The sequence below is a fragment of the Papio anubis genome, chromosome X (assembly GCF_008728515.1).
Source record: "Papio anubis isolate 15944 chromosome X, Panubis1.0, whole genome shotgun sequence".
NCBI lineage: Eukaryota > Metazoa > Chordata > Mammalia > Primates > Cercopithecidae > Papio > Papio anubis.
In genome coordinates, this window is record NC_044996.1 from 18,322,756 (window position 1) to 18,339,811 (window position 17,056).

At 39.0% G+C, this 17,056-nt stretch overlaps 1 protein-coding gene across 2 annotated transcripts; it reads right to left on the bottom strand.

Annotated features, from left to right (window-relative positions):
- Nucleotides 1–521: 521 nt before the first annotated feature.
- On the bottom strand, nucleotides 522–16,108 carry HTATSF1 (HIV-1 Tat specific factor 1). Of its 2 annotated transcripts, XM_031660764.1 has the most exons (10): nucleotides 15,756–16,108; nucleotides 15,327–15,573; nucleotides 13,420–13,600; nucleotides 12,993–13,040; nucleotides 12,380–12,534; nucleotides 10,249–10,412; nucleotides 8,712–8,811; nucleotides 3,683–3,772; nucleotides 2,643–2,780; nucleotides 522–2,057 (listed from the first exon to the last, which is right to left on the bottom strand). In XM_031660764.1, exons 2-10 carry the CDS (start codon nucleotides 15,510–15,512, stop codon nucleotides 855–857), a joined length of 2,265 nt encoding a protein of 754 aa, XP_031516624.1. In that variant the 5' UTR covers nucleotides 15,513–15,573; nucleotides 15,756–16,108; the 3' UTR covers nucleotides 522–854. The 2 variants fall into 2 exon arrangements, with proteins under 2 accessions (XP_031516624.1, XP_031516625.1); XM_031660765.1 differs by lacking the exon at nucleotides 15,756–16,108 and having other exon boundaries at nucleotides 529–2,057; nucleotides 15,327–15,696.
- Between the last annotated feature and the right edge of the window lie 948 nt (nucleotides 16,109–17,056).

The following is a 17,056-nucleotide window of genomic DNA, read 5'->3' on the forward strand; positions in this document are numbered from 1 at the left end:
ATTGGGACTACACAACTTTGCACAGTGCTAGGCACTAAGATTCTAAAAAAAAGAACAACTGAAGCATGCATGAAGTTCTTCAACTTCAGGGCATCCACGAACCTCCCCATTTTTTTCTGGGAAGAGGTCCTCTAACTTGAATTAACTTCTAAAGGGGCCCAAGGAGGCTAACAGTACAAGGCAGAATTCTAATCTGGTTCTCTAGATTTTTAATAATAATGGGAGCTGTAGACCACAGGAAATTCACTTTTGCACATCTGAGAGTCAATTTTAATGGAAAGAGGGTAGAAAACAAACAAGAGTTAATTTGCAAGGGCTGGGCAGAAAAAGCAAATCCAGAGGGTTGTTTTCTGAGTTTAGGAACATGTTCTGGTTTATAGAGAGGAAATGGAGACATATGTGCTACTACCAGCGGGAAGCAAGGAGACTACAAAGGGATTCTTCAAGTCCTCAGAAAAGCCAACCGTCAGTATAAATAAAGCGGTATCAAGAATTTACAATGCAATTTACCTCAAGTCCAATTTTCAGTTTCTGCGTATTATCAACTTATTTTTATTGATGAATATCACAAACTTCAATCAATGCTTTTAAAAATATTATTCTGCATGCATTTAACAAATCTGACAAAAGAACAAGTATCCAGTTTACTTGCATTGTAACTATGACATTTTAACTAAACAATCAATTAACATATATTTAAAACCATTAGGTACAGGTAACAATGAAAAACTTCAATGCTTTAATCTGATGGCATCCTACCACTATGCACATGTTCATGTAACACTACTAGTAATTACCCTGAAGCACAGGCAAATGTAGATGGAGGACTCTCCCTAAAAAGCAAGTTTAAGGGATTAAATATCATCATCATCATCGCTACTGAGAATAAAGCTGCTGCCAGTGGATAGGGGCCCTTCTTCAACACTCCCAAAACCACCCAAAGTCCCCCTCTCATCAGAATCATCAAACAACTTCTCATTGGAATCTTCCTCCTCATCAAACAACTTCTCATTGGAATCATCATCTTCGAACAACTTTTCGTCAGCATCTTCAACTTCCTTTCCGTCTGCATCTTCATCTTCCTTTTCATCTGACTCTTCAAACAGCTTTTCATCTGCATCACCTTCTTCCTCCTTTTTACCAGCAGCTTCAAGCCCCTTTTCATCTGCATATTCTTCATCCTCTTTCTCATCGGACTCATCATCAAATACTTTTTCATATGTATCCTCCTCTTCTTCCTTTTCATCTGAATCTTCGTCAAACTCTCTCTCAGAGCCTTCCTCATCTAACACTTTTTCAGAGCCGTCATCTTCAAATTCAGAGTTTTCGGAGTCATTTTCCTCTAACTCGTTGTCAAGAACATTTTCATGAAGCTCTTTTTCAGAGCCTTCCTCGTCCAAATCTTTCTCGAGACCATTTTCTTCAAATTCTCTTTCGGAGCCATCTTCAGACTGTTTTTCAGAGCAGTCTTCGTCAGACTCTTTCTCTGAGTCATCTTCTTCGGACTCTTTTGTGGGGCCAGCCTCCTCTTCAGATTCCTTGTTGGGGTCATCTTCAGATTCCTTTGCGAGGCCATTCTCTTCACAATCATTTTTGAGTGCCTTCTTTTTAGACTCTTTTTTAGGACTACCCTCTTCAGATCCTCTTACGGGATTGCCTTCTTCAGACTCTTTTTGGGGGCAGCCACCTTCGAACCCTCTTTTGGGGCAGCCCTCTTCAGATTCTTTTGCAGGGACACCTTCTTCGGCTTCTTTTTCGGGGCTACTTTCTTTAGCATTGTTTTCAAAAGCACCTTCTTCAAATTCTCCCCCATCTTCTGTCTTTTCAAACTTCTTCTCATCTATAGGTTCTTCAAACGCCATTCCAGTTGCAGTTTCTTGAGCATTCATTTTAGATGTGCTGGGGTGCTCTGAAAAATGCCTTGCTCTAGAAGGCCCTGCCCTTTCGGAAGCAGAGACAGAATCTGAACGCCTAAGGCCTCTGTTGGCCTCCGGAGCATTGAGGAAAGCCTCCCATCCTCTCAGCCTTTCCTCCCTTTCTCTTGAGGTTTCCTCCACCTGTAGATAAATGGAGACTGCCATTAAAATAAGTTTTAGGCAAAAGGTTACTTTTCTGAACATATCTAATATTGATGAAACAACCTTAATTTTATAAAGCATCTCTTCTTAGGAAAGCAATTCCCTGTCTTCAGTTTTCAAAACTTTACATCTTGATTTACTAGAGTTGACCTTAAATAAGATCACTTGAATAAAGGCCAAATATCACAGTACTGCAGAAATGTCTCATCTCTTAAAAAGTTAATATTTGAGCTCTGTCCATACTTCACAGCATACAAAGGAAGAGTAACATTTGGTTGAATGTGTTCTTTTCTTATCACTATTCTGAACAAGCCTCAAACTTTCAGATTTATAAACTGAAAAACTCAAATAGTTCTTTATCTTCTGAATGCAAAATATTATTTAAAAGAAGCATTGTAAATAATAAAGAGGAAGAGTAAAAAATTAAAACATGTAAATAAATAAAAAGAAAAGAAGCATTGTTACATTACATAGGTTAAACCAAACCCAAAATTTAGATCTGAAGGATCAGTATTTGTTGGTAATGAAACAATGTGTGTGTCCCTGACAAGCTGCAGAATTTACCTGATAATCTGTAGTCCCATCCCATGCCTGGGCAGTGATTTGACGGCCACCAAACCATCTTCCATCCAGAGTTTGAATACAATAATCAGCTTCCTCTGGATCCCGAAAGGACACAGAGGCCACACCATCTGGGTGCCTCTAGAAAGACAAGAAAGAAAAAAAAGGAATGAACGGTAAGATTAAAAATAAAACACATACATTTCACAAAGTAGGTAAGTAGTAGTGTTCTCTCTGATACTCTGAAGTAAAAGACTTTATGTATGAAGTCTTTCTTCCCTTTTATCCCAGCCAGTCACATGCAGTCAGCTGCTTCTTTACCTTAATCTTACCTAGCAAGAACCAAGCACAATGTCCTTGGAAATGTTTCTGCTGACATCCCTGTCTGAGAAGCAGGACAGTATAATTGTTAAGAGTGTAAACTCTGAAGTCATATTGCCCTGGGATTAAATCCTGGCTCTGTCAGTTACCAGATGAACAACCTTGGGCCAGGTGCTCAATTTCTAAAGTGTTAGCTTCCCCATCTGTAAAATGGGTATAATAGTGCTAACCTGCCTCAAAGGGTTTTGAGAATTAAGTAAGATAACATGTAAAGTAGCTTGTAATACACAAGCAATAAATGGTGACTCTTAATTACTGGGTGTCAATTTTGGAAGTAAAAAGAGGGTGAGAAGAGGAAATACACAGGAGAATATTTTCCCTGATTGTTCCAAATATGGAGGATGAGAACAATTCACAAAGAGGAGAAAATGTGACTAATAGGGAACCAGAGATCTCAAACATTTTTCTTGTACCCTCTTTCACCTGATCATGTACTTTAGGGTAATGATGATGGAAAATAAGCAAGGCATACCAAATCCATCAAATCCTTGGCTTGTAATCCATGTTCATCTCATTATTGCTAATAGATGATTATCACAAGATAGTAGACTACTCTATAAAAACATTAATCTAAAATCCAGGGGTATACTAACATCTGGGAAGAACTTATAAGGTGGAGGAATGACTGCTTCAGGATCCGTATGTCCAAGCCATGAACTTACATCAAAGAGAAGGAGCTTCCTAATTTGTCCAAACTTCGAACACTCTACTCGAAGGTCTTCTCTGATCTCATTCAGCACCAACGGATCATCCTGAAAAATACGCATGATGAAAATGGGTGTGCTCCCTTCTTTAACTATAAATCCTGAGAATCCAATTTCTTGTTCTGATAAATCAACAGACACAAAAAGGTTTCGCTTAAGGTGAGCTGTGTTTTTCAGTCTATAAAATTTTTTTAAAACTCAAAATCAAATAAAATTAGACTACTAAATCCACTGCTACTCCTATAGGTTTGCCCTGCTTTAAACAAAGGAAATGGACAAGTATGGCAGGCAGCAGAAGGGGCCTACAGTGGCAGAGCAGGAGAAGAAGGCGGAAGTCCTGTGGTGCATATTCAGTCAGACTGCTAATTCCTATGTTCTGCATGGGCATCAACATCACGCTGATGAGAACCCTTTGCTTTGTGTTTTGGATACATTCCTATTTACAGAAATGTTGTAATGGAGAGAGAGAGTAATACATCCCTTTTATTGACTAAGTGTCCTAAGATTGATTTTTGTGCTTCCAAGATGCTATTTTAACTCACAGAGTAAACATGATAAGGATTACTGTTTGTCTTGTCTCTTTCCCACACTGTAACAGAACCATACAAATAAGGAGCTGTTATTAAGCATGCAATAAAATACATTCTTAGCTGTTGCTTTCTTGTAACTATGACCCTATTAAGAACATTCAAGTACTGCTGTTTCTAGTAGCCTAGAGTTCAGGTGGAAATCTCCCTATAACAACAAAATGATTTAAGATTCCCTCTGGGAATTAACAACTCTCTCTCAAAGCACCAATGCATAAAAGGGGCTCAGGAAAAGCTACATTATCAGCTTGAATTTCAACTACATACAAATATAAATGAAAATATCCTATCTATAAATTTCTATTGAAGGTGACTTATACTTTCTAGGAAACATTTAAGTGCATCTATCTTTCTTACACGCTTTCATTTTTCTCATCAGCTAGAGGAACTATAGAGAATTGTGGCTTTCTTCCCATAAGGTTCTTCAAAAAGCAAAAATAAGCTCGCAGGGAGTTACTGAAATCTGATTTAAAATAAAAAAATATAAAATCGTACTCATTTGCATAAATCTGAGGCTTCTAAAACTACAGTTGGCAGAACTCTGGATTTCCCCACTTATAAATCCCAGTTTTGGAGAAGCAGCCAATCTGCTGTATATAAAATTATCAGACCTGAGAAGAATAGGAGTAGAGACTAAAAGTTATGGCTTTTGGGGTGGGTGTGTGTGTGTGTGTGTGTGTGTGTGTGTGTGTGTGTGTTTAACTCCTATTAGAGTGAGTGCTTTCAGAAGGCAGGAACTTTGTTTTATTGAGTTTCAGATACCTCACAGAAAATAGCACAGACTTTTGTACAAAGCCAATATTCAAGAAAATCTTTTTAAGAATTTGACAAACTGTTTCTAATACCTCTCTTTTATTCACCAAGGAAAATCAGGATTATATTTTTAAAAAACTGTTTCAACACGTTTAACAACTTTTAAATTGAAGTGTGATTCCATGGTGGGGGTAGGCATCACCTTTATTTCTATACCAATGTCTCACTGCTTTGCTTTTTTTTTTTTTTTTTTTTTTTTTTTGAAGACAGAGTCTTACTCTGTCGCCCAGGCTGGAGGGGCAGTGGCGCGATCTTGGCTCACTGCAACCTCTGCCTCCCGGATTCAAGTGATCCTCGTGCCTCAGCCTCCTGAGTAGCTGGGATTACAGGTGCGTGCTACCACGCCCGGCTTATGCATCTGAGTTTTGACTCTTCATGTCTTGGTATTCAAATTTGCCAGGCAATGCATTTTAAAATACGGATTTGAATTAAATACTGAAGACCCTCTGAAGTTACATTAAAAATGTTAGCTAGCCTTCACTATTTACCCTGATATCAGACAGTATTCTTAGGTATGTTGCTTCTAACTGTTTGGAATCAAAATATACCCCTCCACCCAAAATCTGACTCCTTTCAGATACTTCAGGATAACCTGACAATTCAGTTTTTGTTTTCCAGTAAAAAGCTCAACGCTGCTGTGTGTTCTTTAGGCTCATATGGAGTCTTCAGTCAAATCAAACACCCCCCACCCAAAAAAAACATGCAATAAAAGCAGGTTTTCCTGTTGGACACTTCTGTCAAAAGTTATACAATGTCTATACCAGTGTTGTCCAATAGAAGGTTCTGTGATGATGAAAATGTTGTATATCTGCATTATCCAACATGGTAGCTACTAGCTACATGTGCCTAGTACAAGTGATGAACTGAATTTTATTTCATTTTAATTAATTTACATTTAACCACACAAGGCTACCATATCTGACAGCACAGGTCTACACTGAGGTTCAGGTGCTCAGAGACAGTGAACAAAAGCAAGATTGTCACTCTTCTTGCTGACACGCTTTCAGCAAGCTAGTTGGACCATGTGAGACCATGAAGATGGGCAAACAAGGATAGCATCACCAAGCATTTCTTTGTGAACTAATTCCACCACTGCCAAAACAATGTCCTACCATCCTTTGTGGCATAAGCATCTAAAAAGAAAATTTGCTTTCATTTGCAAAGATGCTGAAGAGAAAATGTTTTATCCACCGGATGAATGAAAAGACTCTGGCTTGTAAATAACAAGGGTTTCATTTAATAATTCTTTCAATTCTTCATCACATAAATATTAAGGGCCAACTGTGTGCCAGGCACAATTCTATGTACTGAGAATACAGCAGCAAACAAGGTAGACAAAATACTGGGTGTCATGGAGCTCGCATTCTAGTAGACGAGTCAAAATTACTTCAGATAATAATAAATGCTATGAAGGCAACAAAATAGGGTAGCATAAAGGCTCTGTAACTCCAAAGTAATGTTTATACTAAACCAAGAAGATTAAAAAAAAAATCAGGAATTTGCAAGCATGAAACTTCTATCTTTAAGAATATTCACTGGAGGGAATATACAGGGGTCAAGGTAGAGTAAATGTGGTCTTGGGGAAAGAATATTTGTTAAGCTAGGAAAAGCTAAGGCTGCCCAGGGTGATCCTTAGACTCAAATAAGGTGTTTCAATGAGCAAGGCAGGAGGCAGAAACAAGAATAGATAAAATTACACAACAGATTTCTACTTGCAGAGGTTCCAGATACTTTGAATTAGGTTTGCATTTACATTCACACTCGAGTGGCAGGAGTATGAAATGTGTGAATCAAAGACCTCAAGTCACAGAAATAAATATGTCACCTAATAAATCACTTATTTTATTATTATTATACTTTATGTTCTAGCGTACGTGTGCACAACGCGCAGGTTTGTTACATATGTATACATGTGCCACGTTGCTGTGCTGCACCCATTAACTCGTCGTTTACATTGGGTATATCTCCTAATGTTATCCCTCCCCCTTCCCCCGACCCCACAACAGGCCCCGGTGTGTGATGTTCCCCTTCCTGTGTCCAAGTGTTCTCATTGTTCAATTCCCACCGATGAGTGAGAACATGCAGTGTTTGATTTTCTGTTCAACAAATCACTTATTTAGCAGGGGGATAAAATGTAATAAATAATAGAAATCTCGGAGTTGTATTTAGCAGACTAACTATTGTGATCAATCTATGCATTTATTTTATATGCTGCTTTAATGACTATGATCTGGTTTTGTTTTGTTTTGTTTTTGGTTCTTTTTTTTTGAGATGGAGTCTCGCTCTGTTGCCCAGGCTGGAGTGCAGTGGCGCAATTTTACCGTAACCTCCGCCTACCAGGTTCAAGTGGTTCTCCTGAATCAGCCTTCTGAGTAGCTGGGATTATAGGCATGCGCCACCATGTCCAGCTAATGGTTTTGTAATTCTATGCGTTTATTTTAAAGTTATTGCTGGCAAAAACAGTATTTCAAAATGCAACTGGTGTGCATGTGTTTTTAAACCATATTTCATTATCACTGCAACCGTAAAACTGTAAACTGTTATATTTCAAAATTCTTCCAGATTTCTGGTCAGAAGAGACATCAATCAATCAATCTCATAAATAAACCACACGTATCTTTCCAATGACCTCAAAAGATGCCCAAACTCCATAGGTACACAGTAATCACAACACTATTCATTGAGATAGAGCTGAACTGTCCGTTGTGGAGCCCTCGCTAAGGGAGCTACTATTATCATTTTGACTGCTTAAATGCACAAAAGGGTCAGGAATGGGCACTGATGACAACTAGATCATTTGTAAACCTGGAAGTTTACATTATGAACATTTTTCTCTGTATAATTTGCTATCTGTATAATCTGCTTTCTGTATAACTTGCTATCACTAATTTCAGAACCAGGGAGAGAAGAAAGAGTTGTTTCTCCACTAACAATAAAATCAGTCTACACCAGTAGACAGAGATAAGAATAGAGGCAGAAAGTAACACAAGGTACTTTGATGACAATATTCCTTAGAACTCCTTGTTCTTTGCTCCTCCTTTATTCACTTTTTTGAGAGGAGGAAGGACAGTTCCATTCACTTTATTTTTTTTAAATCATTTTAAAAAGTTGATATATAACAGATGTACTTATTCACTTTTACTTGCTGTTCTTGGACTTTTCCACGGACATTAAGCATTGTAACTTTTAGTACCAAGCTGAAGTTTGCATTCACAATTGTGAAGCTGGTACTCCCCACCAAAATCAGCCCATACTTGTTGGCCTGCACTCAAAATCCACAAGCAGTTCCCATAAATCTTTTAATGATGATAAGTTTCAATGGTTTCTCATACCAAGTAGCTGCTGTTTGGGGCGCAGTATGGTTATTAAACAGTCTTATCTGAGATATACTTTAAAACAATACTGGGCTTAACAAAGGGAAGGGAAATCAAAAGACTTAAGTAGCTTCTTGGCTCCATCTTCCTTTACTCCTCACTGCACAAACACGTAGGAGGTGACATAACAAAGATGGGGCAAGCAAGCTCCAGGCTCCCTTGAGAGAAAGAAAGCCTATCAGCATTTATATCAGTAAGTACACCACTTCCTACCTCAAAATCCATAGGATGAAACATATTCTTGATGATGACAACTCGCTCATGGCGCATCCGGGATGGTCCGGCTCGCCTCTCAGGTCTCCAATCCAACTGCCTGAGGCAATGAAGCAGTAACAACAAACTGTAAATTTTGCTTCAGACTTGGAGAGAGAAAAAAATGAGTTGTTCATACAGTACTTTATTGAATATTTAATAATTACTGGATTTTACAACAACAAACTGTATTTCAGTCACAGTTCCAGTCCGAAAACTTTCTGAAATAAAAATAATGGGCAGGGGGCCATGTGCGGTGGCTCACACCTATAATCCCAGCACTTTGGGAGGCTGAGGCGGGTAGATCACTTGAGGTCAGGAGTTCAAGACCAGCCTGGCCAACATGGTGAAACCCTGTCTCTACTAAAAATACAAAAATTAGCCAGGTGTGGTGGTGCACATCTGTAATCCCAGCTACTGGGAAGACTGAGGCATGAGTATAGCTTGAACCCTAGAGGTGTAGGTTGCAATGAGCCAACATTGCACCACTGCACTCCAGCCTGTGTGACAGAGCAAGACTCCTGCCTCAAATAAATAAAATAAAATAAAATAAAATAGAATAGAATAAAATAAAATAAAAGGCAGAGGCAAAATGGCCCCAGTATCTGAAATCCCCAGATTTAATGTTTTTCAGGGCAACTGTTGTCTGATTATACAAACATTCCAATGAGACCCTTGAAAAATCTCTAATTCCTAGTATTTATGAGTTCAGAAGGATACACTTTGAGGCTAAAAAATACTTTTAAATTGTATTGGTTTTTAGGTACTTTATCATTATAAAAAACAAACTGCACTTTTTATGTAAAACTACTCACTCTGTTACAATCATAAATTTTACTGATACTGTTTAAAAAATATGTGGTTAGCAATTTTACCTACTCTTGTAAAAACGATGAGACATCACAACCAAATGCTTTTATGATATTTCATTAGTTTAAGCATGGTGTTAGAAGTGTCACTAGAATTTACTCTGATAAAAGTATTTATCATTTTGACTAATTTCTTAAAACTAGTATATTGCAAAGTACATTAAACAAACAGAATAATAACAGAAACTTGATGACATTAAGTATATACTACATACAACTACAGTAAATACAATTATAAAATCCTGTCATTTCTAATTCCTATAACAAACCTGTACATAAAAATTTAGCCCCGGTACAAGTGATTTAAATCCACACAGAAGGTAAACTAATGGTTCTGGTACAGAAGCCTAACTATCTTATTTAATTTGATGTTCAACGTTTTCCAAACAGATGGCTTCTCTTAGCTCATTGAAGCCCTTATTATATTACAAATAAACACCCTGGAAAATTAAAATTCCCACTACTGCTAAATTATCCTATTGTATAGATTGCTAGAAGTACCAGATGATCTAATGAAATTATTTTAAAATAATGTGTAGGCACATTTGACAGAATAAAACTAGATGGCTATTACCAAAAATATACTCTAGAATATATAGAACTTTTCAAAAGGGAAAAAAATTACAAACTTTTGTTGCATAGACAGCTTCTTCTTATAGTCTTTGCACTTCTTCTTCTTCTTTGAGGCATCATATTCTCCCTTCAGTTGAAACTTTGCCACCTCAACATGTAATTTGTAGCCTCTAATTTCATCTTCATCCAAAAGTTTTAATGCAAGTTCCACAGATTCTCTCTTTATAAAGGTAAGATAAAATATAGTCAGTTATACAACAAAATAAAAGTTCAGGAGTTTTTTAGATGAATGATGATTATACACAAAATAATTTAAATTCTTATATTTATATAGTACTAATATATGAGATCTTTTTCTCTCTTTGAGATAAAGAACTCTAGAATCCGAACCAGGACACCTGCATTTGAGACACAGCTGTCCCTAACTGGCTGTGTGAACTTGGGTAAATTATTCAAGCTTCCTGAGCCCCAGTATCGTCATATGTAAAATGGAAATAGTTAATACCTTCATCACAACGTTCTTGACAAAATTAAATGAAATAATGCATAGAAAGGATAAGGACTAGCATATGGTAGGTGTTCAGTAAATTATGTTATTATTGGGTAATTCTGTCTCTTGAGGCTGCAATTTCTTATCTGCAGAATGAAGGGGGCAAATCTGCATGATTTCTAAGGTGTATTTCTTTTAAAATCCTATAATACTCTTACTTAAAAGACTAGATGACTCAAGGAACTGGGAACACCATAGCCAGCCTTTAATTTTTTGGTTCATCCATTAAATTGTAAGTCTGCAATACACTGAGAAGCAGAAGACAATTATTTGATGACTTGTACTTTATATTAAATACATGTATGGATTCCGGGTCTTACAGAAAGGACAGTTATCAGCCCTATACAAACAGAGTCAAAGATCAGAGGACCTGTAGAAAACAAAAATGGATAACTGAACTCAGCTGCTCACATAAATATGGGTCCTGGAATAATTCACTATATTTTCCTGGAACTCAATTGACTGTTTTGACAATCTTGTACTTCTATGGGTCTCAAAACCCTATTTTTTTTCCTTTAAAAAATTTTAAACATCTAACAGAACTCCCTAAGAATCTGTTATCAGATTTTTGAATAATCCTTAAAGAACTTATAAAACTCTCAAATCTCCTTACATTTGAACATTACAAAACTACCATCCTAAAATGGTCATGCTCATGTCCCATTACCATCACGTTTAAGATTCAGGTCAAAAACCTATTTCCCAAAAAGCTGTCACCTTAATCCTACCCTCTTCTGATCCCACTGGAATACTGCATGCTCACAACACACCTGTGGTGTTTGTACTTTTGCTTTACCATTTTGATTTTACTCTGTAATTATTTTCAGGTTTGACTTATGTACATGTCATCATTTGTTCTGTACCCTGTGATAATGTATAACACATGCTCCTAAGGTGGCAGGTGTTCCAGGAATGATGGCTGCTTTTGGCACTGAGGTTTCTTTGTGTAATTTATGGTACTATGACTACATACAGTTCTGCAAATTTCTCTTAATACCACTCTCTCTTTTCTCACATTCAAAAAAATATTTTAAAGGAGTAAGAATAAGCTATCGTCTCCTTCATGGTCTAATAAAAGGGTCAGAAAAGTCCTTTTGTTAAAGGGCCAGTTTGTAAATATTTTAGGCTTTGTAGGCCACAAGGTCTGTGCTGCAATCACTCAACCCTATCAATGAAACACAAAGGCAACCATAGACAAATGCATAAATGAATTGGTGTGGCTGTGTTCCATAAAGCTGTATTTACCAAAACAGAGCCGGAGTTTGCTGAACCCTGGTGTAATTCATTCCAATGGACAACTAAAATGTCACTGGCTTTTTTTTCTGCTTGAATTTTTAAAATGTAGTCTGAATTGACTGTACACATCAATAAAGAAATCTTTCCAGTGAGAATTTTTCAAGACAAAAGAAGCACTCCAGTCACATACTTATATAACACTTTAACCTGATAATATATTTTCTTAAAACAAGTAAATAATCTTACCAATGTGATACACACAGGTACTAACTGAAATTTCAGTTTTCTTCATATCCTGTTTTGAGTAGTCCTTGGTGTTGGTTACCATCTACAGAAATTATAGCCCTGGTTCCTGAGTTAAAAACGAAGATATAAGAAACTTATTTGATCATACAACTTACCTTCAAATAACAGCAAAGACCATCTCCTTTAAGATTTCCTTGATTATCTTTGTAAAGTTTGACCTTAAATTCCTCTGTCTGAGGATCTCTCATAATAATGCCAAACTTGGACATAAGTTGTATAAATTCATCCACTGTAATATCTGGAGGCAAACCTGTCATTTAAGAAAAATTAAAAAACATTTATAATTGATAATGAAAGTGAATTACTTAGCATTCTATCAATTAGAAATCTATAACTTAGGTGAATGCAGTGTTGATTTTCTAAATATATGTAAGAGTTTTACGTTTACAGAACTGAAGACATTTCACATTTCTGTGTGTTCAAATATACATTAAAATTATGCTTTGTTAAGGGCCTCACTGAATGGGAAGGGACACACTGCTATAAGTTACATTAATGAGGCCCAAAGGTTGGTATGCAAAGTTACACACTAAATTTCTTGGTTCTGTAATAAACACACATATTCCTTACTAACATAAACGGCTGAACAAAAAATGACACAATGATAAAAAATGGACTCTGGAGAAACTGAAAGCTCAAAATCACTTCATGAAAAATCTCAAAATTGAGTATTTCCTACCTTAAACTTGTTTAAAAAGTTATACATACCAGACACGTATACATTTGTATTTCTGTCTTCTTCAACATGAAACCATCCTAGAAATCAAAATTAATTAAATAAATAAAACACTTGCAAGAAAAGATAAGAGTCATATTATGGAATCTGGACAAAGCAGCAGTTTCTTGAAACTTCCAGGACCTTTCTCTTACTCTTAAAAGACCAAGATAAACTAACTCAAATCACTGCCCAGCTTTCAAAGGATTTAAATCTTTTGACAAATAATTAGTTTTAGAGCCCTATCTGGGAAAAATGATGGCCAGTTTATCTTGATTCTTTATAACTCTGACACTACCTTTAAGAAAAAACTCACCTTATTCCTTCAAAGCTATTATAATTCTCGGAAAAGCAACTGTACATATGCACACCCATATTTTTAATTTTTACACTTAAAATGTGTAAGCCAGAACCACTTACCTGACTCAGCCTTTCTTTTTTCTCCCTTCTTTCTGGGATCAGTGGGTTCTGAGGCTTTTTCTTGTGGAGGTTCCTCTGCAGTTCTAGCATGGACATCTTCAACATTTGCGGTAGAACTAGATGCGCCATCATTAGAGAAGCCATAATTGGCCTGATATGTAGCAATGAAATCTTCAGTGATCTAAACAAGCAATTCAGCAGACCCAGACAGAGAAATTCAAAATTATTTCCACCCATAAGAAGTTTAAATTGTTTTTACAGCATGGTTACACAACTTAAAACAGAAGTGTTTCTGTGGATAATAGTTGTAGTTATTAGAGTATAAATGCAATAGTCATCTTATATAGAAAATTGTGCATGCGGTGATAAAAAATAAGACACGAGTACTTAGACGATCAATGCAAATGTCTGAGATATGATTTAAAGCATTTTAAATGATGCTGGCACCTTTTCTAGTTGTTTCATTTGTAAATTACTACCTCTCTACAGTCTACTTAACTAAGGCTACAAATACATACAACAAAGGAAGTACCAGATAATAAAACAATAAAAACCAACAGTCAATGAATAATCTAACCACAGAATCCACTTTTCTCTTACTGTACACATGCACAAATATACGTGTACAATAAGTACTTAAATATCTGTATGCAGAGAGCACGTAGAACAGAACTCTGACTTGGTATATAAAGAATGGAGTTAACAACTGTAAAACTAAATGCTCATTTTAACTTTATCACAAATTAAGACGTTATCTTTTAGTAACAGAACAAATTAAAGACAAATCCAACTCATATCTATCTTCCTCCCCTTTGGGGGAAAAGCGTTATTGCAAAACTAAAGAAATATAGTTATACCATCATACCAATCAACATTAGGCACGCATGGAATGGGGAAAATGTAAAACCCAAAGTTTGAAGAGGTATGGGCTTCAATAACATAAAAAGATAAAGTCACACATTAATCCATTATCACACCTTTGTTAAAAGTATTCAGAATGCTGAAGAAACCAAATCTGCACTCAAAACTAGTACTACCAATACAGAAGTGAAATCGTAAATTTTAACAATCTGGAGCCATTGGAATATGTATACAAATACAGAATGGGAAAGAAAAGTTGCAAAAGAATTTTTAAAACAGCCGTCCAGTCGCGCAATGGAGACAGGTTTTGTATTATTGGCTTGCAAGTCAATTTGCGTGCTACTAGTGTGCCCTTTCCTGCTCATGAGAGCCAGATTAAAAGGGCACTTTTACCACAAAGTTTACAGAACCAAGTTTAACATTACTTATTTTACTTCGAAGCTGAAATAAAAATACTTAGCAATTTCCAAGTACTCCAAACAAATATACACAGATATTTTCCATCTGTATTCTGTGCGTCTCCAGTCTTATTCCTGTGGTTATATGGTTCAAACATATATGCTTAGGGACAAAATTTGCTAGGAAAGTAAAGCAAGGTGCAAAGAAAGTTCAATTAGTAAAGATATGTAAACAGCTACTTTAAAAAAATCAAGAAACTGCATTTTGCACATAGTACATAAGCTAAACATCTGAGTTCCTAGGACAAGTGGGGTCGGCTACCAGAAATGGACAGCTACTAAATTTGCTCTTGGTGTTTTTCCTCTTCGCAATAAAAAGCAGTCATCAATGTAATTACCAACTGTGACCTTCACAGACAAGATTAATAAAGCATAGAAAAGACTTAAAAATTACATTTAAGACACCACCCTAAAGATTTACGTTCCTTCACACATCGGTGCCCCAACAAACACAACAAAAAGAAGCGCCGCTATCCAAGGGGGCTAGGACCAAGGACCAAGGATCTCAGCAAAGCAAACCTAAGAGGAGTGCTCCGCGAGGCTGGCCAGGCGACCCGCTCTGCAGTGGCGCCCGTGGCACTCTCCTACCTTGGGGAACCAAGCCTTCTTGTCCAGGTCCCACTCGTAGGGGGTGTCCGTCGGCTGCTGCCCGAGAGAATCGGTTTCTCCGCCGGCATCGGTCTGGGTGTCACCATCCTTGCCGTCTCCGTACAATTCTTGCATTCGCAACTGCTCATCAAACTCATCGTTCCCATCCAAGTTGCTGCCGCTCATGTTTCCTACTCAGCTCAGGAGAAGGGTTCAGAAGAACTAAGAGGCCGAAATGACGCTGGAGCTGAGCAGAAAAAGGGAGGTCAATCGCGCTCTGCTCGCGCCCCGCCGCCCCCCGGCCCGCCTCCCCGCGGCGCCCCAGCAGTCCCCGGGAAATCGGGGCCGCTCGGCTGCCGCACCGCCCCCTGCTCTGCCCGCCCACCGCGCGCGCGCTGATGCTGGGAGCTCGGCCGCGCCGCCGCCCACCTGGCTTGCTCCGCTGGGCCTCGGCACCGCCGCTAGGTCCAGGGCGCTGCGGGAGCGCGCAGGCGCGCCGCCGCCGCCGCCGCCGCCGCCGACCGGGTCTAAGGCGGCGGCGGCTGCCTCGGCAACGTCAGGATATTACTTGTAAACTAAGCCCTGCTCAGGCCGACGCAGCCGCCATTGTCGGCGCGTCGCGACGTCGCGGGTCGCGCCGACACGCCCACTGTGGCGTCAAAAGGCGCCGACGCCGGCACGCGGCGCGAGACCCGGGGAGGCGGGGCGCCGGAGAGGGGGGAGCGCTACTGCCGCGCGTCGACGCCCACCGGGTTCGGCCTTGGGGCGGGGCGAGGGCCACTGGGATGCCCTGACGCCTCAAGGGCCTTGAGGTCCGCGGGGTTCCCGGCGAATCGGCCGGCCCGGGAGGGAGACGGAAGGAAGGCGTGGGAATATTCCCTCGCGGAGGTGGCCGGGCGGGTGTCGCGAGGACGCCATCTTGGGGGAGTGGGTGGGGCGGGCAGGACAAATATCTCTGGCTTCGAGAAAACGACGCGCCTCCTTCGCCCAAAGGCCCCTCCCCCGCGCAGGAACCGTGTCTTTTACTTGTTTCTTTCCGACTCCATGGGATGGACACCGGATATTGTTCTTCTTGGTGACCTGAGCTCCTGGCACCGGCTCTGGTGTCTAATGCGGAATGAGCGAATGAATGAACGAATGAGGGGTAAAAGGGCCAACTTTTTTTTTTCTGATGTCAGCCTTCTCCTTTATCGGTCTCATACCTTCCTCTGGCTGGAGTTTGACTCCATGGGAAGGATGGGAGGGGCTGCAGTTGCCTGCCTCTTGTACTGCAGGATTCAGTGGCGCTCGAGCTGCGAACTTGAAACTTAGACATAAATGTAAACATCCCAGTGTAAACACCAGCTTTACTGGCCGGCAAACTCCGCTTCTTTGTCATTGTTTTAGAAAGACACAGCATACTTTTGTTCTAAACAGAACTTTGTTTTCAGGAATTACACTCATTGCTGAAAATGAAAAGGTCCATATTTTTAAGTTGGGCAGGTATTTATCCAGCCCCTACTAAGTGCAGGGTTCTGCACGAGGCTCTGGCGACCCAGGAGTCGACAAGACAGGCACAGCTCAGGGGAGACAGAATTAGGATGGTTGGCAAATGACAGATATGAGATGCTGGAGGACAGCAGTTCTCAAACTTTTTGGTCCCAGGTCCTCTTTACACGAAAACATTGAAGACCCCAAAAAACGTTTGTTTGTGGATTATACTTACCAATATTTCTGCACAAAAATTAAAG

Bases quoted from the DNA above. Each gene is read 5' to 3' on its own strand.
- HTATSF1 (XM_031660764.1), bottom strand. From the start codon at position 15,512: ATGAGCGGCAGCAACTTGGATGGGAACGATGAGTTTGATGAGCAGTTG. The intron at 12,535-12,992 runs GTATGTATAACT...CTTAAATGACAG, and splicing joins TACAAATGTATACGTGTCTG to GTTTGCCTCCAGATATTACA. The intron at 10,413-12,379 runs GTAAGTTGTATG...ACCTTTATAAAG, and splicing joins GTCTTTGCTGTTATTTGAAG to AGAGAATCTGTGGAACTTGC.